This window comes from Gymnoscopelus braueri (genome assembly GCF_963280865.1).
Source record: "Gymnoscopelus braueri genome assembly, chromosome: 17".
Classification (NCBI taxonomy): Eukaryota; Metazoa; Chordata; class Actinopteri; order Myctophiformes; family Myctophidae; genus Gymnoscopelus; species Gymnoscopelus braueri.
In genome coordinates this window covers 25,664,990-25,689,104 of record NC_137617.1, presented here as the reverse complement: position 1 = coordinate 25,689,104, position 24,115 = coordinate 25,664,990, and the positions used below count along the sequence as shown (strand labels likewise).

At 41.1% G+C, this 24,115-nt stretch overlaps 1 protein-coding gene across 12 annotated transcripts; it reads left to right on the top strand.

The window, feature by feature from the left end:
• Positions 1-823: 823 nt before the first annotated feature.
• Positions 824-22,049, top strand: atp6v0a1b (ATPase H+ transporting V0 subunit a1b; the record flags this gene model as incomplete). 12 transcript variants are annotated; one of them, XM_080454884.1, is made up of 21 exons in its annotated part: positions 824-940; positions 2,561-2,639; positions 2,954-3,051; positions 3,211-3,339; positions 3,627-3,709; positions 4,077-4,203; positions 4,493-4,575; positions 5,113-5,206; positions 6,353-6,565; positions 7,942-8,092; positions 8,342-8,481; positions 8,968-9,131; positions 9,243-9,333; positions 9,600-9,718; positions 10,969-11,185; positions 12,135-12,242; positions 12,920-13,027; positions 14,268-14,285; positions 16,333-16,450; positions 16,701-16,872; positions 21,704-22,049. In XM_080454884.1, the coding sequence occupies 21 exons, from the start codon at positions 824-826 to the stop codon at positions 21,795-21,797; spliced, it is 2,523 nt and encodes an 840-aa protein (XP_080311010.1). In that variant the 3' UTR covers positions 21,798-22,049. The 12 variants fall into 12 exon arrangements, with proteins under 12 accessions (XP_080311010.1, XP_080311001.1, XP_080311009.1 ...); XM_080454875.1 differs by having other exon boundaries at positions 12,836-13,027; XM_080454883.1 differs by lacking the exon at positions 14,268-14,285.
• Positions 22,050-24,115: the final 2,066 nt, after the last annotated feature.

The following is a 24,115-nucleotide window of genomic DNA, read 5'->3' as shown; positions in this document are numbered from 1 at the left end:
AAAGATATGCACACTTTTTCAAGGTTTTTTCAAAAAATAGCAGATCTACAAGCTCGTAGCGCAGCACTCGGTGCCGCGCTATGAGCTTGTATATCTGCTATTTTTTAATAGCCAAAGCTAGGTGGTTAAAATGATTGTGATGCTATGTGAACTAATTTAGCTGGGGACCCCCCTACAGTGTCCCCGTATGAACGTGTTTATTTAACCACTTAAACCCCATACGGGTAACTGCAGTCCCCCAGGGCTCAATACTAGTGTATTTTCTGTTTTATTTTTGTTATTGTGGGGAAAGCTTTAGCTGAAAATATAGCCAATAGACAAGCTCACAATGCATACGCAATGCATGGCATTGTGAGCTTGTCGGTCTGCTATTTTCAGGGAAAGCTTTCCCCACAATACCGATGCTGGGGTTTAAGTGGTTAAAAAACAATTGTAGTTATCAATGCATAAATTAATAAGCTATTATCTGTTGTGCATTATTTGGATAACCTTGCGCTCATTATACGCCTGCCTGAGCGTTTGGGCTAAAGCCATATATGCATATCTTTTCATATTATTACTTGAACATAAAGCAATTGTGTGTATAACAGTTCTGCAGTAGGCTATTCTATTATCATAGAATGGCTGCAGTTACTTGATCATGTCATGTTGCAGTAGCTACCAGCTATAATCTTGGCTTATAAAAAAAAGACCCATTAAACAACATCTATGAAATAATTCACCCAATTTTAATTGTAATCATATGATATTTCTGTCCCAGGTGTTGTGTTTATATTTATTCAACAGCTGGAGAGTGTGAGCCTGTGAGGCAGCGGTCGTCACTATGGGGGAACTCTTCAGGAGCGAAGAAATGACCCTGGCCCAGCTGTTCCTTCAGTCTGAGGCAGCCTACTGCTGTGTCAGTGAACTGGGAGAACTGGGAATGGTGCAATTCAGGGATGTAAGTATTTATGAATGAAAATGTGTGTGTGTGTGTGTGTGTGTGTGTGTGTGTGTGTGTGTGTGTGTGTGTGTGTGTGTGTGTGTGTGTGTGTGTGTGTGTGTGTGTGTATATATATATATATATATATATATATATATATATATATATATATATATATATATACATACACACAAATGTAATACAAATGTTAATCTCTCTCTCCATCTGTGTATAGATAGATAGGTAGATAGATAGATAGATAGATAGATAGATAGATAGATAGATAGATAGATAGATAGATAGATAGATAGATAGATAGATAGATAGATAGATAGATAGATAGATAGGATACAAGAAGAGTGGGCACTAAGGACGAGTGGGCACCTCGATGCAAAATTGGCTATTTTGTCCAAAATGTAAAAAATATATATATATATATTTAAAAAATGGTCTTAAAGGAGAATTCCGGACATTTTAAGTGTTATCTTTGATGTGTCGTTACTCACCTACCGACGTGAACAGTGGCATTGTTTATTTCCAGATATTCCCCTGTCGTCATATTTTCAACCTCCTCCGTTGTCATAATGGGAGCGCGTGTCATAGGGAAATTCGTCTATTATAACCGATGCAAAGTTATTTTTTTCTCTACTACTACTCATTGTGGAGTCTGATGATAGTCAAACATGCAGTGAAAGTTCCTGAGAGGCTACCGCTAATGACGAACGAGCTAACGCTAGTTGCTTGTTTCTCTCCCAGAACCTGGCAACTTGGTGTTGCCATGTTGAGAAACAAGCAACTAGCGTTAGCTCGTTCGTCATTAGCGGTAGCCTCTCAGGAACTTTCACTGCATGTTTGACTATCATCAGACTCCACAATGAGTAGTAGTAGAGAAAAAAATAACTTTGCATCGGTTATAATAGACGAATTTCCCTATGACACGCGCTCCCATTATGACAACGGAGGAGGTTGAAAATATGACGACAGGGGAATATCTGGAAATAAACAATGCCACTGTTTACGTCGGTATGTGAGTAACGACACATCAAAGATAACACTTAAAATGTCCGGAATTCTCCTTTAAGTAATGTAAAGTGTACATGATGTGAACATGCACACCACGGTACATCATTATCAGACTCAAATTTACCATTCAACTTCTTGTTTATGCCCAAAATGATTGGATATACAGGGCACGCAGCAATTTGTAGCAATTGTAGAAATCAATCGTGTTCTAATCATGTACTGTACACTTCACATTATTTAAGACCGTTTTCCAAATGTATTTTCTTAAAACATTTTGGACAAAATAGCCAATTTTACATGGAGGTGCCCACTCTTCCTTATAGTGCTGCACTCTTCCTGTTAGCGATAGGCCTACTGTATATATATACAGTACACACCTTTTTCACTATCAGCTCTTATTTCCTTACCTACTGTATGTCTCTCTTGCACATGGTCAGTCTAGGGTACAGGCGGTCAAATTCATTACATTTATCGTCATGGCACTGTTGTTTTGATAATCATAAACCCTTATGACTTTTAATGTTGTCCTTTAAGGACTTTCATTGTTATGTTACCCTGGATACGGACGTATGGAATGATCATGTTTTTTTTCTCTTCTCCCCTTTCCACTCGCAGCTCAATCCGGATGTGAATGTTTTCCAGCGGAAGTTTGTGAATGAAGTGAGGAGATGTGAGGAGATGGACAGGAAATTGAGTAAGTAATGGCTCAGGGAAATGAGCAGTTGCTGTGCTATGGAAAGGATAACCTATATTCTGAAGAGGAAAAGTGAATTATATGATAGGGTTTGGGGGCCTTTTATCCAACTCTTAAGGGCCGTTGACGTGTCGGACATGCTTCGAGAGGATGATAATGGAAATACCTCATACACTGTTGTGACTTTATGCACTTTATCGGACGCGGTTGCATTTGCCCTCTGTGATGTATTCTTTTTTTGGGGGGGGGGATGTATTGTACATCAATATTAAAATTAAAATGATTGAATGTTTTGAATCCTCTCTTCTCTATAGGGTTTGTGGAGAAGGAGATCAAGAAAGCCAACATCCCGACAGTGGACACTGGAGAAAACCCAGAGGTCCCTTTCCCCAGGGACATGATCGATTTAGAGGTAGTTATCTGGTTACTGTATATCATTGATCAATTGAAACGGCTTTACAAAGATATACTGTATGTAAGCATTGTCGAATCACCAGTTGACCGTTCCTGTAAACTTTACACATAAACGTTGCATGCAACCTAACCTTTGGCTCTTGTTTGTGATGGACAGGCCACCTTTGAGAAACTGGAGAATGAGCTGAAGGAGATCAACACCAACCAGGAGGCTCTGAAGAAGAACTTCCTGGAGCTGACGGAGCTCAAGCACATCCTGCGCAGCACGCAACAGTTCTTCAATGAGGCCTGTTTATTTTTTATCTGACTCTGTTTAGTAGCTCAGTTCATCCACAACACCCTTCCCTTCCCATTGTTCTGCTCCCTCTGCATCCTTCCATTGCAATGTTTGTTGTATGATACATACATAATAATACAAAAGTGGGTAGAAAGCTTGCTCTACATAAAAGGATGAGAGGTTTCTTATGCAAGAGATACAGAATTATGTTATTATGCAACATTAAAAAAGAGCAGATCATCAATTTTAGGTTTTAATTAGTAAACTAACTATAGTCATCCTAACCACTTGAACAGATGGAGGACCCCAACCTGTTAGAGGAGTCGTCATCCCTGATGGAAGGCAGTGAAGGAGGCCGTGGCGCCCCCCTCAGACTGGGGTAAAGTACCTGCACTTAATCATATTTGTCAAAAGGTTATAGCAAAACCTATAATGGTTTGGAGGATGGTAATTAGTGCCAAGTTACTATAAAGCAGCCATAACAAAAGCGTAGACCAGTGGTTCTCAAAATGTTTTACTTCAAGGACCCCCATAACTCTGAGAGTGTACAAATGGAACTGGTCCATTTGTACACGTAAGCGTCCATTTGGGTCCATTTGTACATTCTCAGAGTTATAGACCTGTAAGGATCCATTTGAAAGCCCCTCAAGGAACCCTGAGGGTCCCCCGGAGCTCACTTTGAGAACCATGAAGCACCTGGATAACAATGACCCTTTACTGAACAGTATTGTCTTTTGGTGTTGCAGGTTCGTTGCCGGGGTGATCAGCAGGGAGCGGCTCCAGGTCTTTGAAAGGATGCTGTGGAGGGTGTGTCGCGGTAACGTCTTTTTACGTCAGGCAGACATCGAGGACCCCTTGGAGGACCCCACCACGGTCAGTCATATACTGCACTGGCTAAAAGAAGCTGTTACAACTTACCACTGCGTTATTCTTCTTTTGTGTAATTTCATAATGGAGATTTCTTTTCATTCACTGGCCACAATGGTTGATAAATCTTCAAATTCACAAGCGGCTTTCATTTGATCAACAAACTAGGATTTCAGAACAGAAAAGGCCCCCGAAACAAAGGTTGATTCTCTGCCAAAGTTGGTAGGAGAATAGCCAAACCTACCAGATACAGCCACAGTAATTTGATATTAATATGTTGCTCTCTTTCTGACAGGGTGACCAAGTGCACAAGTCCGTGTTCATCATCTTCTTCCAAGGGGATCAGCTGAAGAACCGTGTCAAGAAGATCTGTGAGGGGTGGGTACCATATATAAGACTATAAGTTTACTGTTTCTAAGAGACAAGTGAAAAATCCTTATCAACATCCTGTCAGTTGTTTACACTACAAGTCATTTTAATAAGCCCTATTTTACAAAATGTTCAAACATTTTAAAGATTTCAAAAAATTTAAAAAATAAATAAATAGCTGTACTACATAGATCTTTTTCTTTTCTTTTGAACATTTTAGCCTATAATGTCATGCCTGGTTGACATAAGTGGTTAAAACAATAATAATAATGATGATAATAGTGATTCAAAATTCATACTTTTTTGTAGGCTAGCTAACAATCTATAAAGGTTAGAATGTTCAGGACAGCCATGCCTGAGACAAATATACATATTTCTAAGTTATCTGGTTGAGGTAAAGAGAATAAAACAGATTGAAATAGATTATGATTATGAACTAATAGTGAAAGTTACTGTCTATGTTATTCTTTTTTCGAATCCACATTAAATCCCAATTCTATGTAGATGTCTAATTTTTGGTTTGGTGTTTTGTTTTTCTTTAAATAGGTTCCGTGCCTCTCTCTACCCCTGTCCTGAGACTCCTGGGGAGAGGAAGGAGATGCTGGCTGGGGTCAACACGCGCATCGATGACCTCCAGATGGTATGTTGTCTTCTATGATAACGATGGAACATTTCTTGACTGCGTTACATGATCCAGACCATACATTAGATTTCAGCAGCAACAACGGCAACCACATAGGCATGTCTTGACGACATACTAATTTGAGGTTCTGATTCAAACATTATGTACAAGCCTGGCAGCCTGTGTAAATCAAATGTAACCGTGCCTGGAGACATTCATTGTTTAATTGCAGAGAGAAACCACTAAAAGTTCCACTAGGAGTCAGCCAATTGTACCAGACACAGAGAAAAACACAAAGGGCCTTATAAAAAACATCTCACCTCACAATGAAAAAAATCAAGATGAGCGGGTCACAATTACATTGAATAACACAAACTAGGCCTAAATGACAACAAAGCTCAATTAGATGGAATTTATTGAGCAACAATGCCAAGTGAGAGGAAATTACTCTAGATAACTCGTAGCCCTGAAGCAAATAAGGAAGTCAAAAGTAAAGTGAGAGGGTGTGAGTAGGATAGTTCATCAGTTTGTTCAAGACAGAGAGAGTGAAAGAAGGAGGAAATGAGATTGTACTTGCCATTGAGAGAGGTGACTTTGAAGTGAAGTCAGCCGATTGTTTTAGGCACATTTCCACCTGCAAAACAAGCCAATTTTCTACAATATAAATGGTTCTTCCAAAGTGTCAGAAATTCAATGCTGACCATAAATTTCTCACAAGTTGCATGTTTTCAGGTGCCATGTGTCTTCCTGAGATAAGTTGCATTTCCAACAGCCATACACCCGTAAATCAGAGGGTGGAAGTTTTCCTATTTTCTTTCTTTAGTCTAACTAACTACTCTCTTGCCCTCTTCTACAATGCTGTGGTCTCCCCCAATGTTTTCCTTATTGCACATGAAGAAAAGTCTCCATTATGCTTCACACGGCATGTAAAAGCTAATTCAGTCAAATTGTAGAAGAACTGTGTCACTGAACAAAAATGTAAATGTAAATATATATATTTTATTTTCACATGGACACATTGTAAATACATCTTATTTATAATTTTATAAAATAGTGCGTATTGTATAAATTAACCCCAACTCTGGTCTAATCTGACACTACCTTCTAGGTTCAATGCAACCCTGTAAAGAAAATGTGTGTTTGAACAAATATTCATAACCCCAGGTACTGAACCAAACAGAGGACCATCGTCAGCGTGTCCTTCAGGCGGCCTCCAAGACCATGAGAGTGTGGTTCATCAAGGTGAGGAAGATGAAGGCCATCTACCACACGCTCAACCTCTGCAACATTGACGTCACCCAGAAGTGTCTCATCGCTGAGGTGTGGTGCCCCGTCTCCGACCTGGACTCCATTCAGTTTGCCCTGCGCCGAGGGACGGTGAGTCTGCCTGGGAGCTTTTCACACTCACATTTCTGCGTTTTATTTTCAAACCCAGGAACAGTCAATGTGTTACAACTGTTGGTCTCACTGAACAACTAAATTAAATTAAATTATCATTTAAAAGGCCCAATCAGTGAAACAAACAAACAAATGTTAGGTCCACCACCAAAAAAAACGAAAAAACTAAAGACTAAATAGTTGACACATGTAATAGTTTAACTGTATCTGCTTGATTTTGGGATTGTAATAGGTTTGTAAATATTGGAGTAAATCTTGATTATGATTTTTGAGAAGTAGAACATTTTAATGATTCCCTTCCCTGTTCAGAGTCTCAGTTAGTCCTGGATAGGAGCTGGTGACCCCCCGGCCACAAGCCTGTGTAACATTCAGACTGCCACCACCCAGTCGATTTTATGTCTCCGTTTCCTGTTGCTGTTTAGTTAAGGTACATTTTGTATTGTGAACGCCATATAGCGGATATAGTGAACAGTATGATTGTAACAATGTTATGCAATTCCTGTTATACAATGGACTATGAAACTATGATAACGCTGAATTAATTTTCTACAATCACAGAGAGCTCACTGAAGTGCTTTGCTTCAATGCTCTCATATCTAAAACTTGCTGAAATAACAGGAACAGGCAATTGCTGAAGTAATGTTAGCATGCAGCCAAGCACAACAAGAGTCTCTGCCATGGGCATATGCCCAGCTGTGCACAACTGACCTGGTGTCAGTGTATTTTCTGTTGTTGTTTCATTAGTCTGCAGCTTATGTGGGGGACGCTTTATTGTCATCTTGTCCATTCACCTTTCCTGCACCACGTTTGGTTGAATTAGGCCAAATTCAATGTGGAAGTTATGAAAAGTTATGAGAAACAAAATGTACCTACAGAAACCGACATTTAGAAACAATATCTGACTTATTCTTTCTCATGCAGGTTAATGGAACAACCGAGAAGCAGGTTTTTTTAATATAGATTTTTTTTAAATGTCTTAAAAATCAACAAATCAACACAAAAAAAAAAGTTGAATTGATTTTTTAAATAATCAACTTAATCAATTAGTCTCATTAACCATCATATTTTCTGTATTATACTTCGTTGTGCAATGGTGGCATACAAAAATAGCAAAAATAGGCAATCTAAAGGTTCACAACATGTCGCATCACGACTTGTTGTGAGCTTATAGATCTGCTATTTTCACTATTAAGAAACTATAATTGTTCATTAATCGTTATCGTGGCATAAGATTGAAATAATCGTGATGATGATTTGAACTCGTATCGCCCAGCCCTACACACAAGCACAAAATGTACAACAGTCTACACAGTACTCGAGAATGACATGAAGCTGTGATGTGGTCTGTCTGACAGGAGAGGAGTGGCTCCACAGTGCCATCTATTCTCAACAGGATGCAGACCAAGCAGACCCCGCCCACCTTCAACAAGACCAACAAGTTCACCTCTGGGTTCCAGAACATAGTTGATGCTTATGGCATTGGAAACTACCGGGAGATCAACCCAGGTTATATTTCAATTCAGCACATAGCATTGCGATAGGAAAGCTTACTTACTTCGTTGTAAGCACTGATATTAATAGAATCTATATCTGATTTCAACTAACTTAAGTAATAAGTATTGACCTTTGACCTGGCTGGGCGTTAAAGACTGAGATTATATGGCATTTACATTTCTAAGCAAAGAGCTTTTTTCTCACGAGTTACATGAACTTACAGTATCTTATTTTGATCTCGTCTTATCTTATTTATTCCAGCACCATACACCATCATCACCTTCCCCTTCCTATTTGCGGTCATGTTTGGTGACATGGGTCATGGTTTGCTGATGACCAGCGCAGCCCTCTACCTGGTCATCCGAGAGAGTCGCATCGTCTCCCAGAAGACTGACAACGAGGTATTTGTTTAAAATAAATACAGGCAGCAAAGACCTGATCATCTAACAATTTACAGGATCTGATGTACAGTAGCCTACAGTACCAATCCCTACTGCTATCAAAATCTATATTTTGATTTATGGTGAGCTAAGATAGTTCCCAAATTAAATAACATATTTCCCATTTAGAAATCAAACTTTGAGAACGTGAATTTACAGGACTTCTTTGTGTTATCCGTTTAGCTCAAATGTCTGACTGTACTCGTACTGTTTACATTCTGTCTAATAAAGTATTCAATAAACATTTAATAAAAACCAACATCATTATGTTCAAAACAAACCTGTACCGCCATATCGGGCCTTTAACCACTTAAGCCCTGTATGTATACACTACTTCGTTGTACGACCAGTAGCGAAAATGCTCACATTTGCAATGTGTAGATTAGCTATTTTCGCTATTTGTGAACTTTGAAAAAAAAAAATTAAACTTTTTTTTTGTCCCTGCAGATCTTCAACATGGTGTTTGCTGGTCGTTACATAATCCTACTGATGGGGCTGTTCTCCATGTACACCGGCCTCATCTATAACGACTGCTTCTCCAAATCTCTCAACATGTTTGGTTCTTCATGGAGTGTCCGGCCCATGTTTAGCGCCAAAGGAGGCAACTGGACGTAAGTCATGCATTTGTTGCTTAGTACAAGTACCATACTTGTTTTTGTCCAAGAACATCAAATGTGACAGAAATTGACTATTTTGTTTCGTTTACTGTGAATTGGTTCTAGGTTCGATACGCTTGATGGAAACGCGGTGTTACAGCTGGACCCGGCAGTTCCCGGTGTGTTTGGTGGGCCTTATCCGCTTGGAATTGACCCGGTAAATTTTACATACTTACCATGAATAGAAAATGATGACAAGATGATGCTTAATTCATTCTTAGTTGTGCACTGGTGTCGCGCAGAATATAGCCAATTTACAAGCTCACAACGGTCACGCTGTGACATGTTCGTGAGCTTGCAGAACTGCCATTTTCGGCAAGCAACACCGACATAAATCAGGCTTTAGAGAAGTCATGTATGATGATCAGGTTTGTTTTCATCAGTCCCGCTAAAGTCCAGGCCTTTTTTGTCATGTCCCTACAGGTATGGAACATTGCCTCCAACAAGCTGACCTTCCTGAACTCATTCAAGATGAAGATGTCAGTCATTCTGGGTGTGATCCACATGCTGTTTGGAGTGTCTCTCAGCCTCTTCAACCACCTGTAAGTCACACATTCAGGGCCGGCCCACAGGATCAGTTAGGACCATTTATTCCCTGTGGCCACCAGGCATGCAAACAGACATGAAATAAAACATTTAAGCACTAAAGTCATACTGTGTTTTAGTAGTTATTTTGGCGACACCTCTCGTAGATCCGTTGTCAATAGAGTATTTGTCAGTATGGAAGTACTACACCACTCCAAAATGTATGCTGCAGGGCAGCTTCCAAAGGCAGACACTCGTGAATAAAAACGTAATGTGTTTAATAGTGTTAAGAGAAGTTGTGGAATCTGTTTGGAATGGCTATTGTAAAAATATACCAGTGAAAGTGTATATAAAAAATTACTTGTCTAATTGAAAAAGTTGCACAGTATGACTATAAGCCCTTTATACTGTACCTAATTGTACAACAAATAGCACAAAAAAAGCACAATCTACAAGCACAGATGCATCAGTGAGACGTGTTGTGAGCTTGTGGTATATACTATATATTTTTTCAAACCCGTAGATTTTTTTAAAAATGATACTAGATTGTTATCTTAGCCAATTACAGTACAATGTCTCCAAAGTGTGGTGATAATTAAATTCTGCCCAGGGCCTCAAAAAGGCTTGAGCTAGCCCCATCCCCCATTCAAGACAGAGGAAGAAGTCTGTAACAGGCTCAATTGTTGGACAGACGACAGCCAAGGTTCAAGACAAAAGTTCTCTTTATTTCCATGCGGCTACACGCTGCTTGCCATGCCTTTGGTGAACAATGTGGTACATAGCCTCAAAGAAATAGCCAGATACAGTCATAACAGAGGCTGTATTCCTCGCTGAATGTTTATTGGGATGACTTACTGGGATGATTTATCCTGTAACCTAGCTCGCACCTAGCTCTGAGCCCAATTAGTTTGACTCAGGCCAGGTGTAACTGCACTAGGAGTGCCACAGATCTCATCGATATAATCGATTATGAAAAAATATCGTTAATCAGTGATGTACAAAAAAAAAGTAGTAATCGATAACTATTTTAGGCATGTCAGTGTTGCCAAAAGGTTTCCGATAAAAAAAAAAATAGCAGATCTACAAGCTCACAACGCTTCACATCGTCACACAAATGCATCAAAAGTAGCAGATCTATACTATCGATCTGCTACTTTTGCCATTTTTAAATTTGAATCCTGAAAAGTAGCCATTTTGGACATAATTATGACAGCAACGATATGTTCATCTTCCCTTTGTACTGTACATGATTTACTGTAACCTGCAGGTACTTCAAGAAGCCACTGAACATCTTCCTGGGCTTCATCCCAGAGATTGTGTTCATGTCCAGCCTGTTTGGCTACCTCATCCTGCTGGTCTTCATCAAGTGGACCGCCTACGACGTCTTCAGCTCCAAGGAGGCGCCTAGTCTGCTCATCCATTTCATCAACATGTGTCTCTTTAACTACAATGACCCCACCAACCAGCCTCTGTACCGGGGACAGGTACACCCCCCCCTTCCACCCCTCTGCCTCTCCCGTCCCCACCACAGTGGTCTAGTCCACAGTAGCATGAACATAGGGCTACGCGATGCGTTTTGAGCATGTAGATCAGATATTTTCACCAAAATAGGGCTTTAGTGGTTAATCTGACTAATTGATTTACTCGTTAAAAAAATATCTGTTACAAGGTCTCTGTGTTGATACATTGATATATAAAACAAACAAAAATATTATGAGAAATGCACTTCTTGATTATTCCATTAATCGAAAAGGGAATCGATATAATAGTCACTAGGAAATAATGGATAGTTGCACTCCTAAAGTGGAGTTTGTTATACTAGCCAGTTAGTTATTTAGAATAGAAAGGAGTCTCCAGGTGACAGCTGCTTACCTGCCAGAGTGTCTAGTACAGCAGATCAGCTTTATGAGGCAGAATGAGGCTGCAGTATCACGGCAGATGCTAATCACCCCGATGGAAAAGTAATATAGACGTAAATAAATGATATACAGTTGTCACGGTATTTAGTTGAAAATTAGCCTTTGCATTTATTGTCTAATGTCTACTTTCTTTCAAAGGCTCAAACTACTAAATCACTCACTCTGAATTCTTGGTTCACTGCAAACTGTAGATCAACATATCACTGCTGTCGCACAAAATCTCACACCTTCAGGAGTTGAGAAAGTACAGTATCTCCCCGTTGACATCGATAGTATGTATTTTTGGAAAATATACAATGGATGCTAAACAGGTTATCAAAGGCCCACAGGACAAATTAACTAAACACATACATTATCATATCATTCTAAATAATATCAATATAGTATGTATAATTATTATTCAACAATATATTATAGAACCTGAAGTCGTGTGGCTTTTCTGAGACAGCAGTGTGTTTTTGGGACACATGGTCAACACATTGCATTGTTTACCTCTCTCTGTTTGAATCTGTAGATGGGGATCCAGATTTTGTTGGTGCTGATTGCCCTTGCATGTGTACCCTGTATGCTGATTGTGAAAACACTGGTGCTTCGGCGCCAGCACCTGTGGAAAAAGCACCTGGTATGTCAATCTGATCCCACCTATAACCTTTGATATGTGACCACTGTTATGACCTTGCTTATAACCTTGTTTTCTTTCACTCCTACTCTGCCATTCATTTCAGCGTACATCGTATTGTGTAATGTGGTGTTGCCATGAAATGATGCTTAAAGTATGCCTTGGAAAAGCCGCAAAGCATATAAAAGCTATGATTTATTTCAATGACAGTTTAATAAACTGGCAATCAATTTAACGTATTTTGAAGATTTGCTCAAGGCTGTCTACAGTATACTGTACTTCAGTACCCATACAGGCACCCTAGCACATATCTTGATCTGCAGACCTGTTCTCTTGGTTCTTGAGATCTTTCCATAAATGCTAAACAGTATAACAAATTTTTTGGAGGGAATCATTGTAATTTTCTTGAATCATACAGTACTGTATGGTGTCAAGATCTTATCAAATGGTGGACAGCCATTACGAAATGCAATTCTTCACGTGTTGGGGGCCTCCCTCCTCAAACATACAAGCAAAGTGCAAACAAAAGAAAGAAAAGTGAATATACCCAAGGCGTGCTTTAAACTAGACCCAGCTCTTGTGGCTTTTGTATTTAGTCGCAGAAGAGGGAAGAAACCCCTGCAGAGAATCTAGAGCAGTCTTTAGAGCAAACCTCATCATGCACGGGACTCACCCAACAGGGCACACAGAAATTCGGAGGGGTACGGGTGGGCAATGGGCCCACGGAGGATGAGGCTGGCATCATGGACCATGACCAGCTGTCCCAGCACTCGGAAGAGGGAGATGAGGTGAGCTCATTGATTAAACACCAACTTCCCATCTGTCCATTGATTCGTGTCAGCTCCGTCATCATGTAGTTTCTAATGTGTCCACTCGTATTAACCACATCAACCCAAGCATCCATGTTTTGGACAGGGATAGGGAACATTCGGTAAAAATAGGCAGTAAGCACACATTTGGTGAAAATAGCCACAGGTTTTGAGCTTGTAGCTCGGCTATTTTCGCTATTTGACGTACAACAAAGTATATAGGGTTTAAGTGGTTACCATGTTTCTTGTTTTAAGTAAACAGAAGGACAGCTTAGATCTGCATATTAATAACCAGTCTTTTTTTCATGGGTGTTACCCAGGGATTGGGCTGATGTGGGCACAAATGTGTGGAGAGAAAGAGGGAGGGATCAGGGATGGACAGAAAGGAAAGGAATGGGATGGGATGGAATAGATAAGAGATGGATTTTCCATTTCAGAAACCTAAACACTGAGGTGGTTTTGCATGAGAACCAGATCCTGTGAGTCCTTACAGCAGCTAATGGAATTCCTGAAAAATCACCCTCAGACAGAGCCTTGGGGTCTTTCGTGTATCTCAGACTGTAAATCTTACAGTGTTTATGTTTTGATAGTGAACGTTGCTCAATAGTAGGATAATTCCTCATAAGGTTTGGGCACTTAATGAAATGGTTATGACGTCGCTATCAGCAAAGTGCGGAATTCATCAGTGCGGAATTTTATATTGCATAACGTTGGGTGTGAGTATTTTAAGTGAGTATAAGATTATCGGACCGGACAAGCTGTCCACACTTTCGGCCGAGGCTGTTGGGTCTGTAAAGAGTGGATAGGAAAAAAATGTTGTACATTCTGGACACTTCTTTTATGCTCCAACAGCGAATCTCACTGTATTGATGCAAGGTTAAAATGCCCTTAATACTGGGCACAGGAGTATCTGTTACACCTACAGTATTGAGAGAGTTGTAGCTATGAAGTTTGTACTTATTACTATAGATTACTTGTAATATTCAAGCTTATTCTGCTGATCTATTGCATGCAGTAGTGAGAGAGTGATTCACTGTAGACATTTTTAACTGAACACGTCGAAATGCTGTCTAGCAGTTGTAAAGTGAGATTCACGTTGGGAACGTGAAATAAACATTTGAACAGATGGCAAAAAGTTACAGTTCTACCTCTAGAAGGAAAATTGTTAATCGCATCAACTGACCCTGCCACTAACCTTTGACCTCTACTTCATTTCAAGCACGCAGAGGAAGAGCCGGTAAGGAACAGAGTGGGGTGTGACCTCCAGAGCATGCTTAGACATGGTCTTACCTTCCTGTCTGTCTGTCAGTCTGTGCATGTTGTACTTTAAGCCTGACTTATACTTGGCTGCGCATCATGTCTTGCACTGAAGATAGCGAATCTGCAAGCTTACAACATGATTCGTTGTGAGCTTGCAGATTAGCTATTTGTGGCCTGCGACACCGGCGCGCAACTAAGCATAAATTAGCCATTTGTGATGGTCTGTCTATGCATCCAGTTCATTCCAGTGCACCCCCCTCCTCAACTATACACCTTCCACACATATGCGTGTGTGTGTGTGTGTGTGTGTGTGTGTGTGTGTGTGTGTGTGTGTGTGTGTGTGTGTGTGTGTGTGTGTGTGTGTGTGTGTGTGTGTGTGTGTGTGTGTGTGTGTGTGTGTGTGCGCGTGTCTGTGTGTCCGTCCGTACCTCGAGTCGTTACCGATCCCACGTTTTCCTTGCTGTACGTCATAAGTTCTGGAAAATGGCATGGCTTCGGTCGGCTGGAATGTCTGGTGACTGACACTTTGGAATGTTGGACAGTGTCACGGCCACTCACCTCCTTGCATTTTGCCATTAGGGCATGCGGCGGTGGCCGGTATTGTTTTCATTTGCCCCTCACATGGGAGACTCTTTAAATGGGAACAATGAGTACTGGTTCCATGAACTTGTTGCACGGGTCCAAGGACAAAAGGGAAGCATGGAAAGAGGAAGCCATGCCTGTTCCAAGCCAAGTCCAACAAATGCGACGTAGAGGGATTGAGTCCCGGGTTTCCCCTGACTCCCACCTCATACAGGAAAGGCTACCGTTGCTCCTGCATGCAAGTAGAGAGGGGAGGAACTTAAGACAGCCTTTACTGTACAATACACAAACAATGTCCTGCACTATGATCCAATGAGGAAAAGAGGGGAGAAAAATAAACAAACCCAGACGTCTTTGTGTTCTGCCTGAGTGTCACTAGGGTTAGGAAGGGTCCGAGGTTCGTCTGGTTTCCAGGCTAGGTCAAAGTGGCCCGTGATGAACAGCCATTAAGAAGATAACGTAATTTCCTCGGAAAGCCCTTTCCACTGTGAAAGGTACACTGGCATGAATTACTGGTTGTTATGGTTGGCTGTGTATCGGACAGGAGAGCCGGGCGATAAAGACCTGTCATGGTAAAGCATTTAGTTTAGTGGTACTTGGTCCAGCTGATCAGTTTCATATCATACATGATAAGAGTAACAACACTGCACATTCCAGTGTTTATCAAGTTTAGCATCCAAAACATTGGATAAATGTAATCGCAGATTCTGAAATGTATGGCCTTCCAGTTACTTTTTAAAATGTTAAGTAACTAGAACGTGGGCAAGCCTACTCGAGAATGATGCAAGTTGGGAACGATGCAAGTTGGAAAAGCATGCCCCACCCAGTTATGCAATCGCCGTTGTCAGAGTACCTGTTGTACCCTGTCTGTCTGTCTGTCTGTCTGTGCTCCTTTTATGCCCACATATGGAGATTTCTGTATCTGTCTGTCTGTGTTCCTTTTATGCCCATTTATGGAGATCTCGGTATGCGTCTCTCCATCTACCTGTGTCCCTTTTATGCTCATATATGGAGTTCCCCGATGTCATCAGTATATGCAAATATATGCATATCGGTCGGATCGGTGATTCTGGACAACCGGATCTCCATATTATGCGTGTGCCGAGTTTGCATTTCGGTCAGTCCCATATATGGACATGCCCATATATGAGCAAATTGGGCTTATCGGTCGGATCGGCGGTTCCGGACAACCTGATCTCCCTACATGCCTACATATGGGGATATGGGTTGGATCAGCGGCTCTGGACAACCGCCTGTCCGACCGACTCGACGCCAGGCACCACACTCCCTCAGGTCGTGGGCGGGCGATTGGTCGGACGGTTCTCGAGACACGTGAACTACGGCAAAATGCTACACAGCAAAATGCAACCGTTGTTGGACGCACAAGGCATTCTTGTGTCCGTTCCAGTGTTTGTGTCAAGTGTGTGGTCTCTCTACTCCAGTTTGACTTTGGCGATGTAGCGGTGATCCAGGCCATCCACACCATAGAATACTGCCTGGGCTGCATCTCCAACACAGCCTCCTACCTGCGCCTGTGGGCCCTCAGCTTGGCCCATGCACGTGAGTGTCCCATATGCACACGCGCTTACAAACGCACGTTAAGCCTGGTGTCGCCAAAATAGCAGATCTACAAGCTCACGACGTGTCGCAAACGCGGCACGTTGTGAGCTCGCAGATCCGCTATTTTTGCCATTCCCCGCAGAACAACACTGTCCATTATTATAATAATTGAGTTGATTTAGATCATTATAAGAGATTAAACATCATGGACATACTGTAGTGTTGAAGTGACCTGCCCGTGTGTCCACAGAGCTGTCTGAGGTGCTGTGGACCATGGTGATGCGCCTGGGCCTGTCGTCCCGAAGTGGAGGCGGGTTCTTCGCCCTGACGTTCATCTTCGGGGCCTTCGCCATGCTCACTGTCTGCATCCTCCTCATCATGGAGGGCCTTTCAGCCTTCCTGCACGCCCTCCGTCTGCACTGGTTAGTAGCTTACACACGCACACGTACACACGTACACGCGCGCGCGCGCACACACCAGTGGTGGAAAAAGTACTCACATTTGTTACTTAAGTAAAAGTATCAATACTGCGATGTAGAAATACTCTGTTACAAGTAAAAGTCCGGAATAAAAATTTTACTTTAGTAAAAGTACAAAAGTATTGGCATCAAAATGTAGGCTACTTAAAGTACCAAAAGTAGAAGGTACTCATTGTGCAGAATGTCCCGTTTCACAAGTTGTCAAATGTATAAAATGTATAATTTTTGGGGGAAAATAGCAGATCTACAAGCTCACAATGCGACGCGATGCGACGCATTGTGAGCATCGCGACGCATTGTGAGCTTGTAGATCGGCTAATATTATATAGGGCTGAAGTGGTTAATGTATGTTTTGTAATAATAATCAAAATCTACAAAGTAACTAGTAACTAAAGTTTTCAAATAATTGCAGTGGAGTAAAAGTATAATATTTGCCTCTGAGATGTAGTGGAGTAGAAGTAAAATAACAGAAAATTGGAAATACTCCAGTAAAGTAAAAATACCTAAAATTGTACTTAAGTACAGCACAGTAAATGTTAGTTACTTTACACCACTGGCACACAAACACACACACACACACACACACACACGCACACACACACGCTGGCAGGCCTGACACGCCTGACACCACTGACACGGAACACAGACACCCAGTCCCATTCCTGAACTTATTTTACCTTTTGCATCTCAGTGTTTAAATCATGTAAACACAGCTAAGACGTATAGGTCTCCAGATAACCCCCACGACCATGCAGCTCCATCGCCTCCTAGCACTAGCTTCACCCCTCCTGATCCTCCAGCATTTCTGTGAACTATACAGAACACAGAGCAGAGAAACAGGGAATAACTCATTTCTTTTACACCACTCCAGGAAACTCTTTATGAAAGTGGCAGTTATCAGATAAAGATATTTAGGTAAAACATATCGATGACTGTATAGAATATAGATGTATAACAAAGGTTCCTATTGCTTATAGATTATCATAATTAAATACATTTAAATAAATTGTTAAACATTTAGTGTTTACATTAATAATAGGTCCCGTATTTTAGCTTTAATGTTTAGTGTTGGCTTATTTCTAATGTCTTTTATTACTGGCAGTATATTTTTGTCCAATAGCAATTTTTTCCAAGGTGTATCAATAAATACACAGGCATATGGGAGGAATGTAAAAGCACAGTTTTATCCTTGACGTATAACGTATGTTCATAAACGTACTGTCTAAATGGCATCCCACTGATCAGAGCTTTTCAATGCATTCTATGGAAGGATGGTGTTTATTTTCTTTAATCTCTCTCGTCTGGTTGGTACTATTAACGCACAGCCTTACCTCATGGCTTGGAAATGAGCGCAGGGGAGAATGTCTTGTGTGTTTTTATTGGACACAAGCATGGCGCTAATGCTTTATGCCTGCTTTGCTCAGAGAGTGGAACTACGTTTAAGAGGACGTGCTCTCTCCACAACTCTCTCCTTCTGTCAGACAGCTGGTCTTGTCTGTCGTTGCTGTGAACCAGTTCGAAGTGATCGGACGGAAGTGGGCAAATTGTCAACCAGACAGATATTGTTTTTCGTAGAAATGTATGTGAGAATGTTGTATGGGTTAACCACTCAAGCTCTACAATACATATATATAATAATCCCACCCCCTAAAGGGATGCCAGGAGTAAATAGTAATGTGGTTAAAAGGGGCCTGTGATGGCTGTGTGTGTAAGTGCATGCGTGCGAGTTTCCCTGCCTGCCTGTGCCTGCACTAGCAGTGAGGACTAGTGATTAAAGAAAGACTCTCCTATGAAAAGCTCACAGGTTTGATCCCCTCAGCTGGCAATGTTTTCATCGACAGCCACAAGTCCTGCCGTGGTGCCTTTGAACGCCTGCCTCTGCCTAGTATTCACTCATTGTATGCCATATGGATGGAGTGTATCAGCTAAAAAGATAACAGAACACATACAGTAGTAGGTAAGCATTTAGGCCACGGACCCCTGTTTGATAAAAAATAAAAGATATACTGTATATATCTCTGGGACCCCAATCTACACTGTAAAATCTCTATTTTTTTCTCTTTTTTTTTACTCTGAGAGTGTACAAATGGAACCAAACGGATCAGAAATATTCCATTTTGAGTTATAGACCCATAAGGGTACATTTAATTTTGGTTCCTAACTATAATTAAGCTGGGGTCCCCCTGGAATCCCCAGATCCTACATTGAGAACCAATGTTGAATGCTATATGAATCAATGCATTTCTTGGCTTTTAGATGGGACTAATTGTAAAAGTATACTTAAAGGAGTAGTTTGTCAGGAATGTGACAAAAACAAAAACATCTCAAGGCTTCATAGGGTGTGTAATTGATAGAAAATAAGTATTTTTTTTTGGGTGAACTACTCCTCTAAGTACAGAAGCATATGTAACAGCAGCAGGCTTGTGAGTGGACAGATGCTGGTTTGAATCCCCAGAGAAAGTGTGTGCTTGGCAGCTCCCAGGCCCTTGGTGAACATCTTTAGCATAGGCAGTGAAAATGTTACGTCTGTTTAACTGCTCCCCCCTCCCGTTGAAGAAACAAACACGAAAATTCAACCCGAATGCTGGGCATTTCTCGCAAACGTGAGTGAATGGAAAAAAAGTATGGTAAAATCCTGAGAGTTGATTAATCCATTTGTAGAGTGTACCAATGTAACCAAATGGACCCGTAAGTGTAGCTCTCAGAGTCAAAGGAACAGTGAGGATTTTACAGCGTACAGTTCAAAATAAGCAGGTAGCTGTCCACTCACCCTGGAACCTTTGCTCTGTTCACACTCAGATGTGGTGGTTGAGGTGTCTATGTGGAAACACACACACACACACACCCCCACACACACACACACACACACACACACACACACACACACACACACACACACACACACACACACACACACACACACACACACACACACACACACACACACACACACACACACACACACACACACACACACACACACACACACACACACACACACACAGATTAAGTGTCAGTTAGCAGCATTTTTTCCATCCTCTCAGCTGTGAGTAAATGCGGGGATCTCTCGCTTCTAACCTCTTGTCCTCTCACAACGTCGGTGAGCCAAATATTTGCCACAGCTACAAAACATTCCTGGGCAGTCCCCTCACTTCCCTCATACAACTGCTTGCCAAGGTCCAACATCAGTGGGAAATGTGAATCCACTCTTTGTTTTTCAGATAAATGGAATAAATGGAGACATCAGAGGGTGTTAAGGCATATGCCAACTTAGAAGATGAAGTGTACAATGCACTCAAGCAGAACATTTGATATCAAATTATCTTGGGAAGAAAAGGGTGCCATGTGTAGCAAGCTAAAGAAGGAGGTTACAATAGGCTTCTCTTTGCCATGGCACTGCACCTAGCAACACCTGAGAAACCACTTAGATATACCCTAGCAACACCCTAACAACCACCTAGTACCACCAAGTAACCATCTAATACATCCTGGCAACTGCCAGGCAACAACACCCTTATCACCACTCGGCAGCATCCTAGCCAACACCTGGAATTACTTAACCGCCTAGTAACCCTAGAAACACCTACTGCACCATAGCAATCGCCTAAAACCCTAGCAAACACTAGCGACTGCTGTAGTAAGACTTAGCAATCACCTGCAAACCACCTTGTAACCAGCTTATATACCCTAGTTAAGTAACACCATAGCACACTATGTGAACCCTAGCCACACCCTTCCCTAGCAACACCAGCTGGCCACCACCTACAGTAGTACACCCTAACCACCACTCGAAAAACAGGCAGAAACTACCAACCAGCACAACAGCAACATTTAAACTCATATAATACTTTATGTACTATTTGATATAGGGTTTCATTCCAAACATATTTCCCAGATATTCACTGTTTCAAAGAAAAATAACAAACTGTTATGGTGTGAAATAAGAGCACATCATGGGTTGGGATTAAAGCGGCACTATGTAACTTTTTTTAATGATAAAATGTAATTTTGTCCAATTTGTATGGTAGAGTATGTTAATACAATATAACGTATACAATTGGGGTGGTTGTATTTTGTCTCCCTGCTCTTCTATTGAGACATTTAGATCGTGTCAAAGGTCATGTCTCACCTAGACTCAGGATCTGACACCAATTTTGACCTGATGATGGTCAAGATTCTAATTATCTCCTGAGCAAGCAGGCGGGCTCTATTAATGGTAAAACATTTCAGCACTTGTGCAGGAAACCCGGTTCAAATCCAGGGTAGAAGAGGAAAGTTAAAAAATTCCTCTGAAACAGTAGATGACCATCCAGCATGATCAAGCCTTGTTTTATTGTATGAAATATCAAGAGTGTCACTGAAAAGGGTCCTGACAGATTGGTCTGGCTATGATTGGTCTTTGGTCATTTCAGCCATATTTGGTCACATACTGCTCTGAGTGTGTGCAGACTGCCACTGTTTTTTTCATAAGCGTGTCTTCCAATTGTTTTTCTCTGTTAATGTATTTATTAGTCGGTCCGACTCTGTTTAATTGCTCAGGTTTTTATTTGCAGCCAAGTATCTGCTTTTTACATCTCTAGAAAACAAAGTGAAGCACGACAGTTCAAGGATTTGAAAAGGCAAAGGCTCATGCGACTGGCCTCAACTGTGGAGCAGTTCCACAGTGTTCTTTGAAAGACCATGACATCATATCCTGAATTGATTTGTCTGTCTACACAGAAAGATACATAAATGATAGCTATTGATTTCTTCCTTCTTGGTCTGACTTTTTCAGGGTGGAGTTCCAGAACAAATTCTACGTTGGCCAGGGCTTCAAGTTTTTCCCCTTCTCCTTCGAGAGCATATCGGAGGGCCGTTTTGACGAGTGAACAGACCTTCACTCTGTCCTGGACAAGAGGAATCCCCAAGCTTCCTTCCTCTCCCTGTCAGTGTGTGTGCATGATCCCTACTGCAGCCCTCTGTCTCCCTCTAGTGGCCATGTTGTGAAGTGTTGTCGTGTGAGCAACAATGTACCCTCCAGTAGTTTTTCCATTGCAAAAGTACCAAGCTGTGGCTGTGTTCACCCTGCTGTTGGTACAGTATCAGCACCTTCAGTTCATCATTGGAACACTGAGCAGTACATCACCAATGTTATAATACACTTTGACAACGGGTTACCATTAAATATAATAAGCAATAACAATACACAAGAATCTGTGGTATATTGTGATTATATCACAGTTATGAGTGTTCTAGGCACGATGCAAAGCCGCCATATAATGCAGTATTTCACAATCTCAAGTGTATTTTTTTTATGACACATTGCCAGCTTCAATACATTACAATGTAGTTCCAATTCGACCGTGTTATAAATTCAGTTAACCTGCCGGCAGCTTCCAGTACGTCTGTACTGAATCAAGCAGTACTCAAAACATGAAGGCAAAATGTGCCATAATAGGGTAGTAGGTATGCATGCTGGTACAGTTATGCAGTGGAAAATCCATGTAAGAGTCCCTACAGAGAAAAATACTTCATAACAACTGTTACCAACTCCAGTGTTGTCTTAAGATCTACAGATGCAACCACGGTGGAAGTCCCACTATTTACGGTATGCTTGGTGCACTGTCGACCACTGCTAGTCTAGCAGCTCTGTAGCTGCGCCTGATTGATGCATCGCTGTTTTTGGCGAGCAACACCAATTATACAGCAAAGTATAAATTAGGCCTTAAACAGTCAGAAGACACAAGGAGCAAAGTTGCAAAGATGTGATTTGTGCCATGATGCATTGTACTAAATGTGTTCTTTGGTATAATTATAGACAGAGTGAGCTGCATAGGCCATTACAGTGTTAATGCAGGATATGTCCATAGCCACTGTTGTAGTTATTGCTAGATCAGTTACATTTTCAGATGGAGGAGATATCAAACAATCAGTCCTTGATTAGAGTGGTTTCCCAAACAATCCTCTGTGTTATTTTGTGGCTCTCTAGTAGTCTTATTTGTGAATTAATGGACACTTGGAGGATACATTCATTGATGTTGCACTGTGTGAAATGAAATGTTAAATTCATGCATATTTCCTGACTGTCCAGTCACAAATGTTAATGGCAAAAGTTCAAGTCAAAAGACAAGTCTGACAAATTGTGTTATGTCCATTATTGATTTCTCAAAAGATTACATTTTAAACATGTCTTAGCGTTTACATGTTGTATCAGTTACAGTGTCATGATGGCATAAAAGTGGATGAATCATATCACCATTGATTATTTTCCTGATGTGAATACAGTATATGTCAGATGAAATGTTGTGATCATCTTTGAGTGTGTGTGTGTGCGTGTGCGTGTGCGTGTGCGTGTGCGTGTGGAGACTGCAGAAAGAGAGGGCCTCAAAAACAAATGCACTTTGCTGTTTTTCGGTAATTAATGATATTCCACAGTGTAATGTAATCTATACTCTGTTGTACGACGGTATCGTTCGCTGAAAATATCAGCTATTGTCAATTTGCCATTAAGCGATGCCGTCGTACGACTAAGTATAATCAATCTAAACTGGTGGCCAGTCAGTAGACGTTGTGTTTGTGATTAATCATTAATAAACGAAGACTTGGGGAAGGATCCTTGTTTTACATTATGTTCATAATTTACAAGACCCATTTTAATGCAATTTACACTATTCAACGTGCTTGACTGGAGCACCACAATGTAAAAAGGAATGCTAGTGGAATAGCTACCGTAACAGGCACCGAAAAAGAATGTCTCAGAAGGCAGACAACCATGCAAATATTATGGTGTTTTATCACCACAATTACCCTGCTCGGCAGCATCAGGGGTTGGATTGGGGGTGTCCAGGGGGTGTACTTGAACATCAAGCTGCCTCATTCTAAGGAAAAAGGAGACCCATACCGTTGGTTCCCAATAACTACTACTTATATTACCACAATAAATTGATGCAATTAAATAGAACATTCTATGCGGTCCCAAGATATATAAAAATAAAAACAAATTAAGTTAGAGCATGGACAACAGCAAATGCACTATGCCAAGGTTAAACAAGGTAAGTATCATACACATTTGACTCATTTGGTTCACCTGGGAGAGAGCAGGTCCATTGACCCTCAGTCCTTGCCGTATCTGGTGCAGGTTTGAATCTGATCCAAGGCCCTTTGCTGCATGTCCTCCCCCGTCTCTCTCTCTCCTGCCATTTCCTGT